The sequence below is a fragment of the Micromesistius poutassou genome, assembly GCF_964030765.1.
Source record: "Micromesistius poutassou genome assembly, chromosome: 22".
Lineage (NCBI taxonomy): Eukaryota > Metazoa > Chordata > Actinopteri > Gadiformes > Gadidae > Micromesistius > Micromesistius poutassou.
The window spans coordinates 5,530,527-5,542,698 of record NC_140292.1 but is presented as its reverse complement, the minus strand read 5'-3'; the positions used below and the strand labels follow the sequence as shown (position 1 = coordinate 5,542,698).

The 12,172-nt window shown below is 41.3% G+C and overlaps 1 protein-coding gene across 1 annotated transcript; it reads left to right on the top strand.

The window, feature by feature from the left end:
• Window positions 1–1,577: 1,577 nt before the first annotated feature.
• On the top strand, window positions 1,578–5,190 carry lmo4a (LIM domain only 4a; the record flags this gene model as incomplete). The annotated part of the gene is made up of 6 exons (XM_084486371.1): window positions 1,578–1,641; window positions 1,723–1,909; window positions 3,236–3,332; window positions 3,805–3,998; window positions 4,347–4,400; window positions 5,079–5,190. The coding sequence occupies 6 exons, from the start codon at window positions 1,578–1,580 to the stop codon at window positions 5,188–5,190; spliced, it is 708 nt and encodes a 235-aa protein (XP_084342497.1).
• Window positions 5,191–12,172: the final 6,982 nt, after the last annotated feature.

Genomic DNA, 12,172 nt, shown 5'->3' with positions numbered 1-12,172 from the left:
CCTCCTTGGAACATATTATCAAGGTAAATGTTTCCCAATGTTGCTCTTGGGCGGCTCTACAAAGGGAGTCCCGTTGGCCGGGGGAAAAAATCTTTGAACTGGTTTTGATTTCAGGACAGCTGCTTTCTGTTTTGCCACTTTCGCCAAAGGTACAATTTGTACGCGTAATTGTTTTTGTAGGTGGTTAGGGCGCTTAATTCCCATAACCGTTTCCATCCAAATGAATAGCTCCGGGCATTTTGTTAGCAGATGACCTGACTGCCTTTTTAACACATTTTCAACTCATTTTTTATAAGATACAATAATGGGAAAGTAAATCAAAAAGACTTGTTAAGTAGTTGGAAACCTGCGCTTATGGCGACATGGAGAGTGTAAGCTATGACGTGGGACTTTTAACCAATCGTATCCAAGGGCCCATAGGAAGGTGGTGATCGGCCCTGTACAATGGTTCACAATAGTTCTGATTAGCTCGTTGGCTTGATCAGATTTCCATCTAGTTCCAAGAAGGCTCAAACCTTGTGTACTTGTACCCCCAGTGTTCTCACACAGCCTCCGTACCGTGTGACCCTGAGCGGACCGATTTCTTAGGGGGAGTAAGCAGTAGATGAGCAAATGGTCTGTTTGGCGAGGAGACCATGCTTGGTAAAGGACAACCATAAACCATCTGTCTGTCATGTGTCACTACTAGTAACACTATGAGTGTGCCAAGTGAATGAGAGCACCTGGTGTATTCTTGTCTGTCGTGTGTGTGTGTGTGTGTGTGTGTGTGTGTGTGTGTGTGTGTGTGTGTGTGTGTGTGTGTGTGTGTGTGTGTGTGTGTGTGTGTGTGTGTGTGTGTGTGTGTGTGTGTGTGTGTGTGTGTGTGTGTGGCAATGACAACAACAGGGTCTGTGTACTGCATGGTTAAAAGCAATGTGTTACCCATATATAGCATTCATTGAAGGGCAGGGAAAAGTAGAAATAAAGAAACTAACAGCCATTGAACAATAATCATCACCTTTCCTTATTCTGATAATTCACTTAGCTTGTTTTTGTTTATTTTTCATTGGTCATGCTTTGTCCATATGGTGGTTCATATCAAGCAATTATTACCGTAATGGCCAGTATTATCCATTTTGTTTTTCACCATCTTTAATGTTACCTCCCACATGTATAGAGTAACACTGTTGCAGAGTTGAGGCCCAGGTCATAATATGTGCCAGCTGTGATGTCACAGCTGGGACTCATTCTAATATCTGCGAGCTAGCCAATCATTTTGAAGAAAAAAGGCAACCAGCCAATCCACAGCCAATAGAATAGAATATCTGCCCAATGCTTCATTTGAAAAGTTTGAACAATCTTTTTGTCAGAAATACATTTAAAAAAAAAAATACAATAAACAGAAATATATTATTTCAACAACAACAACATGTTTCGTCAGAGAAAGTGAAATAATATATACAACAAATGAAAATACACAAACTCAATAACTACTCAAATCCATCCAGCACATCCGAGAACCGATTCTTCTCTCTTTTGCGTAACCCCCCAGCTCCCTCTCTCCTCTCTCCTCTCTCCTCTCTCCGTCCAGACCAGCGATGGTGAACAGCAGGGTGGTCGAGGCTCCCGCCGTAGCAGTGATGGGCGGTGGTGGAGGCGGAGGTGTCGGCATCGGCGGAGGAGGAGGAGGAGGAGGAGGAGGAGGTGGTGGAGGAGGTGGTGGAGGAGGAGGAGGAGGAGCGGTCGTGGCCAGGAGGCTGTGCGGAGGCTGCGGGGACCGCATCGCAGACCGCTTCATGCTCTTCTCCATGGAGCGCTACTGGCACACGCGCTGCCTCAAGTGCTCCTGCTGCCACGCCCAGCTGGGGGAGTACAGCAGCACCTGCTACAGCAAGGGGGGCATGATCCTCTGCAAGAACGACTACATCAGGTGAGCGCCGTGCCCCGGTCGAAGAGCGCCTTGTTTAGGGTCTGTGCGAGCCGTCCAGGGAGTGAGGAGCCAGTCGTAGCCGGCTCCCCCGGCTCGCACTGAAACATCAGTTAGTAGAAGAGTTTGTCAAATGGCTTTGTGGTGCTGCCCTCTCGCCACGAATGTAAACAATAGCAGCATATTGTTTTTCCTCTTTTGGAATCGACGCTCGTTTGGGGGAGTATGGAGTTTGTGAAAGTGTTGTAGACAAGAAAACATGTAATTTAGTATAATATAAGTATTTTACAGAATGTACGATATTGCCATGGTTTACATTTGCGGCGAGAATGCACACAGGCTAATGGGCCAATCATGTAATTCTGGCATTACAAAGTGATTTTGACAAATGATATAGGTAAGGGTGGTTCGAGCGAAGCTAGCAGAGACGGTTACGATGGTTTGATCACCCAGACCGGCATGGCGCTTTAAGGCCTCTCCTGGCCACAGATTCAACTGTACACTGCTTGAGTGAGAGTCATAGAGAGCGAAAGTTAAACTAAATGTAACTATGGCTACTTTTAGGACTGCAAACTAAAAACTGTGATTTTGGGATAGTAGGTTGTGGATAATAATCACCAGCATCTTGGATTTTATCGTTGTGTTAAAAGTGCATCTTAACAGTGCATTGTGTTTTATTTCAGTTTACATTTTTCGTTCAATCTGTACTTTTAAACTTCTTGTGTATTTGTGTCTCCAGTTTTAGATTATTAGTTGGAGAAGAAAGAAATTCATTTTTGTTTATCTAGGAACCTTGGATAAATATTCATTTTTTACACCAAATTATTGAACAATAACGGCAATGTGATCTTGTGGTTGGCTTTATAATGGCTTCATAGAGGTGTATGCTGTTTTATACTTATTTTGCTTTGCAAATGCATTGAAAAAAACAGATCCCAGCAAGGAAGACAGTTAAAATAAATCAAGTGTGATTAACAGTGCAAACCGATTAAGCTGTTAGAACGTTAAGCATGGTACATTGGAGAAAGACAAAAATATACCTACTGAAGCTGGAACTGGCAAGCATTTAGAGTAGGTCACATCAACATTGTGCAGGCTTACCAGTGCTCCTACATGGAATCATTTTCAGGTTTAAGATTAGATAAGATGAAACTACTATGGAATTGGGAAACCTTAACACACACACACACAAACACACACACACACACACACACACACACACACACACACACATTTGCTACCAATTGGGGACAAAAATTATTATTTGAATGGCATCATAGTTATGATGCGTGGTGTGCTGACGGCAGACCGTTGTGTGTGTGCGTGCAGGCTGTTCGGACACAGTGGCGCATGTAGTGCTTGTGGCCAGACGATCCCAGCCAGTGAGATGGTGATGCGGGCGCAGGGCAATGTGTACCACGTTAAGGTGAGTCTCACGCTGCTTGTATCGATGCTATTGAAGCTGTATCGTATTTAAAGTGCTGCTATGTTTAAATTAACTTTAGTAATGTAACTTTTTGATGGCACGGACCAAAGTAAATACGACCCTCATGAGTGAAATCACAATTTATAACCCCAATTATTGATGCATTTCTTAATATGTAATTAGACTTTTTCTTAAACCACCCGAGTCAAAGTAGCTCTTAAGAAATGAAGTGTGAAGGATTTAATGTCATGTTTAACCCTTGATCTGTCTGTCTGTCTGTCCCTCTTTCTGTCTGTCTGCGTCTGTCTGTCGGTCGGTCTGTCTGTCTGTGTCTCTCTTTCTCTGTCTGTGTCTCTCTTTCTCTGTCTCTGTCTCTCTGTCTGTTTCTCTGTCTCTGTCTCTGTCTCTCTGTCTCTCTCTCCCTCTCTCTTTGTCTCTCTGTGTGTCTCTCTGTCTCTCTGTCTCTCTGCAGTGTTTCACCTGTGCTACCTGTAGAAACCGGTTGATGCCCGGGGACCGCTTCCACTACATCAACGGAGCCATCTTCTGTGAACACGATCGACCCGGGGGGGGTCTGCTCAGCCACCCCACCTCCCTGATGCCCGACCAGAAGGTGGGGGCAGGAGGAGGAGGAGGAGGAGGAGGAGGAGGAATGGCTCCTGACAGGCACACACATTTTGGCTGTGAAACAATTTCATTAAAGTGCCATGGAAGTTAGTACATCAAACCACGCCGGCGTGTAGGATCGTGTTTTAGTGTTTCAGTGTGTTGTCTGCCACGATGTTAATGTTTGATTTGATAACCTGTTTAAGAAAGTCCCTAATGGGGCTCACCGAGTAGGGTGCGTACCATTAAGGCAGTCCTGATCGCAGCGACCCGGGTTGATCCCTGTGGCCCGTGGTCCTTTGCTGCATGTCCTCCCCTCTATCTCAACAACCCTCCTGTCTATCACACTCTATAATAAAGCATAAAAATGCCAAGCAAAAATCTGATAACTTGTCTTTACCATTTTAGGTGTGCTGAGGAGATGAAGAAGAAGAAGAAGAAGAAGAAGAAAAAACCAAACATGTGCCTTACCCCAACCGCCCCCCCCCCCCCCCCCGTATCTCCTTCCCTGACGTCACCGCGGTGGACTTCCTGAAACACCGGGAGACTCTGGAAAGATCTCCATGGCAGCCAGGACACTGCTTCCTCTGCTGGTACGAGGGTTGAACCCTACATACCGGTTCTTATACATACTGTACACTCGAACCTGGGGGAGGAGCTATGGACAGACCTGAAAGACTGACACAGCCCAGCGAAAAGACGCACCACCAATTCATTCATCGGTTCACAGAACGCGTTCTAATGACTCTTAAGATCGGGATCATCGAGAGCAGAAGGCACCATCGCTAAGCTAAGAGGATCAACATGAGACGTTGACAACACTTGTATTCACAAAACAACACATTGCTGTGCGCAGTATATCTTGTGAAGTTATTAACTGTTGAATGTTTCCTTACGCTGCTGCAAGGAACATTTAAAACAGCTGGTCATGACGGAAGGAGAAAAAAAAATCATCATTATATATATATATATATATATATATATATATATATATATGGTGTCAGGAGGAATTTGTCAGGATTTTGAGAGTGTGGAACAGTTATAATCATAATGACACGTTACATTTTTCACAAAACTCGACTGGATCTTTGCCTCATGGTGTATCTTTTTATGTTATCGTTTTGGAGAACATTTTTCCAGAAGTCTGCGGTCCGTGAGCTACGGCCGACCCACGGAGGACAGTCCAAAGCAACAGCGTAACCACGACATACGCCGGTGGTCTCATCCTCTGGTGTTTGTGTTAGTTAGCTGACAGTACGGTGTAATCCGCCCAATCACATCAACGCTTCTCAATGGCGGAGGGAGGGAGGGACACTTTTTGGGGTTTGTTTATCTTCAAATCTTGCTTTATTCTGCCACTCCCTCCCTCCCTCCACTCCACTCCCTCTCTCTTGACAACACTCAGATCTCCGCTAAAGCAGCTTAAATAAAGGTGTGCAGTAGTGCTTAATAGTGATTGTGTTTTTTTAAAGAAAGGGGATTTTAATGGCAGAACTGAACACATGCACATAAACTTGTGTTTTTTGTGCGTGTGCTATGTGGTTATGTATGTGTTGTTATGTTCTGCATTTTTTCAAATGCTAAACATTTGAGAGAGAGAGAGAGAGAAAAAAAAGTGAACAAAAGTGTTTGTCAAAATAATGTTTAATGTGCCATTCACCTGTGTCTTTCCTGTTAGTGAGTTTTGGTGTCCATGCAGTCTGAATAACTCCTAAAGAAAATTGACGATGACATTCATTCATTTTGTTGTAATTATTTAAATATTTATTTAAAAAGCGACACAAAAACAATGGTGAATGCAGACAATGCCATTGCCAGTGAAATCACAGTGTTCTCGGCTTCATGTGATGTTTGAATCTTTTTTCTTATGAATCGAAAGTGATCCGTGTGAAATATGTGAGAATGGAGAGTTAACGCCAGTTGTCTGCTTGGCAAATGCCATCCGTTTTTTCTAAATTTCTCAACCTTATTAGATTTCCTTTTGGATGCACACTGTCAAAACAATTAAGAACGAGAAATTCAACTGAACACAATCTTCTCCATACAAAGCCTGGTTGATCTAATAACATTAAATTAGAATGGCATTATAAAATAAATTAACGGGATCAACATGTTATTTTCTTTGGTTCCATTATAAAAAAAATGCAAACATGCCAAGTGCAACCATTTACAATAAGCTCATTCTCATCTGGTCTCTGTCCAATATAAACACATATTCTTCAATAAGCCCCACAATTGTGAAGTCATTTTCTGGTATAAACTTCTCACGCTGTTGTCCACTTAAATAATCACATGACATGGTCTGTATCTTCCGGTTAGACTTTTTGATGACGCTGCTTCTACCAGCAGCTGCTATGCGGTCAGTCATAGCAAAACCCTGTTCCTAGCAGCTTAATATCTCCCGATTATTGATGTTAAATAGTGGTGGTGGTTGGATTACCTATAGTGGGTTAGTTGTTTGTGTGATCCTGAAGTGTATGGCCCACCTTAAGGTCACTATGACCCATCTTGTGCATCTGTTTCAATGGTGTGGTCTATTTTGTGCCATGGTTTTGTTTATGTTTTGGATGTTTCTTTTGTTGCCTTAGCAATTTTGTTTTACACTGTGCTGGAAAGTACATAAAGTAAAGTCAATAAATATAGTATTATTAATATTCTATCTCTCTGGTTCATAACAATAATTATCATCATGGTTACACTTTTCAATCCATCAGTTGACAGTTTAGTGGTCATTTTGGAATCATATCTAGTTCTCTTTTTGACTTTTTGCATAACAGACATTGACATTTCTCATGTAATTTGTATGATTTAAAAGTATATTTAGCTAATATACAAGACTGTATATAGTCATTTGATATGGTTCTGATTTGGTTGATGCGTTAGCAATAAATACCCCATGTCTTCTGCACTACACTAACCACAGTGAGGACTCATTTAATTATAGATGAAAAATAATTATCAAATGTTTTTTAATTAATTCAAAATCAGTTTGCTGCTCATCCACAAAATTACTTATGGATCAAGTAAAAGTAACGTAAAAGGTTAGCTTAATGTTCCAAATAATACTACTATCCTTTGTGCAAAATTACCAATTTTGTAAACTGACTCTTTACATCATATCAGTACTAGACTAGTCTTATATCTGTGACCTAGCAATAGTGTGTCTGTTGATTCTGTGCTACAGGGTGACTAATAGTTTTTATAGTTAGGTTATAGTTCTGGGCGAGCATGAAATTCAGACCATGAATGGCGAAGCTAGAGGCACAGGATTACTCAGGTGGTTTTCAATTGGATAATACCCTTCAGTTGTTAAATGGTTATGGTTGGGAATAAAACAGTTTATCTGATTACGGTTAGGGGTGCTGCCGGTATAAACCAAATTTCATATTGCTAGGTTGTTGACAGGTTAGAAACAACTGATAAGATGTGATTCACATTGCATTTTCATATTTAATATAATTTCCATGTCTGATTATTTCTAATTCGGCAGAGATTGGATATTAATTTATTCAATTGACACTTTTAGTGTCGATTGAAATGCACAAATGCAAAATCATTAACATATGCAAATTATTTTAATTGCAATTATCTCCATATCTTCATAAGCATGTGGGGGAGTCTTCCAATTTCTCTCTATGGTGCAAGTTATATGACATGTTCAAACTAATCAGGATTCATCTGCATGCCGTTCATTAACTCAACAATTCAAGAACCAATTATCCACCGTATCTCAAGTGGCTTTGGGTCTGCTCAGCTGTGAAAAGGAGAACAAAGTTTATATTCTGACAGTGGTCTCCCTCTTGATTCCACAAATTACATTCTCTTTGCCACGCTAATCTGACTGAGCACGAGTCAAAGACAAGAGAATTCTAATAACATCAAGTTAAAATATTAATTTCAATAAACATATTTAAAATAAAGTTAAAATATAACTTTTACAAACAAATACTTACATTCTGCAGTTTTCATGAAAATTCACATTCACAACTTAACAAAATAACTGGACTATGATGTCAGCAGCCCTATGATGTCAGCTGTACGTCAGCTGTACCATGTTTTCAGCAGCATGATGTCAGCTGTACCATGATGTCAGCAGCACTATGGTATCAGCTGTAATGTGAGGTAAGCTCTACTATGATGTCAGCTGTACTGTGATGTCAGCTGCCCAGTGATGTCAGCAGCACTGTGTCGCTAAGCATTATGATGTCAGCTGTACAGTGATGTCAGCTGAACTGTGATGTCAGCTGCACAGTGATGTCAGCTGTACAGTGATGTCAGCTGCACTGTGATGTCAGCTGCACTGTGATGTCAGCTGCACAGTGATGTCAGCTGTACAGTGATGTCAGCTGCACAGTGATGTCAGCTGTACAGTGATGTCAGCTGCACAGTGATGTCATTTGTACAGTGATGTCAGCTGCACAGTGATGTCAGCTGTACTGTGATGTCAGCAGTATTGTGATGTCAGCTGTACAGTGATGTCAGCAGTACTGTGACGTCAGCTGTAGTATATCAGCAGATCTGTGATGGCAGCAGTACTGTGAGATCAGAATTTTGATCAAATATGTTTTGTCAATCTTCAATTACTCTTCAATGAGCCAAGACAACTCCCAAACCATCAAGGAATGAATGGGGAAGCATTTTATAATTTGGCAAAGTTAGAAAGGTAAAACAGAGTAAAGATAATGAGCTCACTGGCTCGTTCTCTCACGCTCGCCACAAAAAGCCAGAGACACAGCTGGGAGAAGTGGTCTATCAAGGACATTGAAATGTCGTCAGTTACTGATTACAAAGCAAATGGCAACATAAGTAATCAGTAACACAATCAGTAATGTAATATAATGTCCAGGGCCTTGCCAGTTATTAAGTAGCTCCATCTGCTGTTTCTGCATTCTTACTGATGGCTGCACTAGTAGAGTATTAGCTGCTTTGGAACGTGAATCCATTTGTTTGTTGTTTCATCCACTCAGTAATATGAGACAACAGCAAACAAACAACATGCAACATTCGGCCTTTGAAGAGTTTTTTAAATAATATAAATTAAATTGAAGGTGTGTCGCTGTGATGGGATGTGAAATAACTTGAGTTGAGTTTGGAACTTGGAATCACTTTGTTGTGAGACATGAATGCACTCTTCATATGCTGCTCTGTCTCCTATTGCACTTAGTGAGGAAGAAAATGGAATGTACCACTGGGGAAAATGAGCAATAAATTAGTTTTTGTTGCTGAGAATGTGTTGAGAGTCGAGTTTGGAATGTAGGCTGTGTTCCTCCTAATACATTATTTCCTAACACATTGGGACTTAATATGTGTATATATACGAGGTTTGGCGGACTAGTTTGTTTTGGAGCGGTGTTGATACTTCCCAGAATTCCAAACATGAACACAAACGAAGCAATAGTCATGATGTGATTGTTTTTTTTTGCTCTCAATATCTCTCCAGATTATTAAAAAATTGGAAAGAGAGTATTGTGCAGTGTTTTAAAGGGATGTTATTATGGGCTGTTTTATGTTGATGGAAAACAAGGAGATGTCGAGAATGCAATGTGAGTGGGCTAACACTCGTTTGAGCCTCTGAATGTCTTTATTATTTAGAATGTAATGTTATGATATTATTCCAGCTGCAGAAATATTGATAATCTAGTGGGACAACAACATCAGCCAAGGCTGCAGTGTTTTGCGGCTATAATAAGAAGACATTTTAAAGAGCTTATTGAATGGAGTAGACTTTGTCCTCGATTTGATGACTGATGACTGATGTGTAGGCTACGTGACCGTAGAAACAACAACGGCCAAAGAAACAAAAATGAAAGCTGTATTATTATAATATATATTATAATAAATATATTAACTTAGATTTATTAAAAGTAGCGTGGAGGCAAATATTTGTTTCCCGAAGAAAAGGGGGGAGGTCGAGATAGCAATTTCATCATCCGATCACGTTTTTTTTGCCTTGAATAATTAAACTGATCTTCTTAATTAGCTCAATTAAGTTGATTTGACCACGGAACGTTGCCATATGGCGCGAGGAAACAAAGGAGGGGGAACTAATTAAGAGTAAAATAATGAGAATTTTAATTAACTGGTTCCCTAGATGTCAGCAAGCAGGGACGCCGAGTTGTCATCAAAGCGTCCTGTAGTGCTCTCTCTCTCTCTCTCTCTCTCTCTCTCTCTCTCTCTCTCTCTCTCTCTCTCTCTCTCTCTCTCTCTCTCTAATTAAGTCTGTAAATGAATTAGAAGCATGAACTTGAGCCCACATCTGACATCGACATTTGTAGGTAAAAGGAAATACATTCAAATAATAATTGCACCTTCTCATAGCTAAGCTATGAACCGCCGTGACGAGAAACCCTTATTGTGAAGAGACGAAAAAGTAGAGGGAAGCAGCTACAACCTACATGTTTAATATGAATGTTAAGTGTAGTTAGTCTCTCTCCTAAATGAGGCCTACTGTTTGTTCAAACAACTATATGCATCGTACTGTACAATATCCTATCGCAAAGTTTGCTTCTGTTTGCTTCAATTGCGTTATTTGAGTTATCGTGCACGCGCAAATGTCTCACAGATCGAGGCGTTTTTAAAAATGAAACTTTTGTTTTGCATGCTTGACTTTGACTGAACCTTGCAACTCAGGCTATGCTGTTGCTGGGGTATAGGCTATATACTACATTGTCCTGAAAGCTCAACATTCATTGCATCTTCGCAAGCTTATTCCATCTCACATGATTGGGGCAGGGGGTCAAAAACACGTTTGAGCGTATGGTACAATCAATTAATGTACCTAAATTGTACATTGTTGTGCTATAATTTTTGTTTTTTAAAAAGAAGCATGTCAGTGTGCGTGCGTGATTTCATGCGTTCGTGCGTGTGTGTGTGTGTGTGTGTGTGTGTGTGTGTGTGTGTGTTTGTGTGTGTGTGTGTGTGTGTGTGTGTGTGTGTGTGTGTGTGTGTGTGTGTGTGTGTGTGTGCGTGCGCGTGTGTAGCCAACGTTGCGGTGTGTGTGTGTGTGTGTGTGTGTGTGTGTGTGTGTGTGTGTGTGTGTGTGTGTGTGTGTGTGTGCACGTGTGACACGCAGCCGTGTATATTTTAATGCGCACCAGTGGGTGAGTAGAGGAGAGTGCTGGGTGCTGCAAATTGCATCTGTTCCTAATTACAGAGTGCTAATGAAAGCCTGTATTCCTGGTCGGCCTACTGAGAACAGGGCTGGCACCCAACCTGTATCACAGCCCACGATGGAAGACAGCAGGTATACATGCACTGGGATATGCTGCTGCTAGGCAAAGAGCATGCAACAAGGATGTAAAGTGTGACTGTAGCCAGGGACGGTTACTTGTCGTACTCGATATGACGAGACAAGAGTAGGCCTATAGCATGGCATAGCAGCTGTTGTTCTTGAGTTTGGCATCGAGTATACCTTTATAATATACTGTTGTTTCAGCAGGTATCAGCTCTCATGTGAACGTTGTTTTAGAAAATGCATTTTTATGCACTTTCATCTGCTAGTTGAACTAGAACCGTCTCAGTATTTGTGTGGCACGTCGAGTAGAATACAACATACAATTATACACTTTACATTACAATTACTTTATCCATTACCGTACATGTATGTTGTTATCGTGACTAACTTACTTTGACTATCTTAACTTACTCTCTCATCTTCTCTGAGTTCCACAATCAGAGGATCTCTCTGAGTTTGACTCGTTAGGCCTGGGGGAGGATAAGGCTGAGATGAAAGAGCAAGATGATGGTAGGCTAGTCTAGTGTGTAGGATTCAGGTTCAAGTGCTATAGGAGTTGATGGCTTCTACCCAGCGCCAGTGATGAAGAGTGATGAAGAGAGGCGTGTGTCACGGCTCACTGTGGCTGGGTGAAGATCTTTCCAAAGAGTTTCCTTCGGTTTAAATAGCCTTTCTATATATTCTTAGGGCTGGTGGGTCACTTACAATTTTTTGCAGAGGCTTTTATCCAAAATGACTCACAAGTTCAGGCAGAGATCAATCAAAGTATTTAATCAAAATTGAGGTAGCTACAGCAAATTGTATAGTGCTGCTGCACAACACAGTTTGAAAATTAGCACTGGACAACTGGAGAGAGTGCAGATTAGGTCAGAAATACAAAAAATACCAATAATAACACACTTGACTTCCCCCTTGACTTACCTTTCCCTGTGTTTCCAAAATATCCAGTCACTGCTCGGTCTCTCATTTGCACATGAGAGAGTGTAAGAAGTGAAGGAGG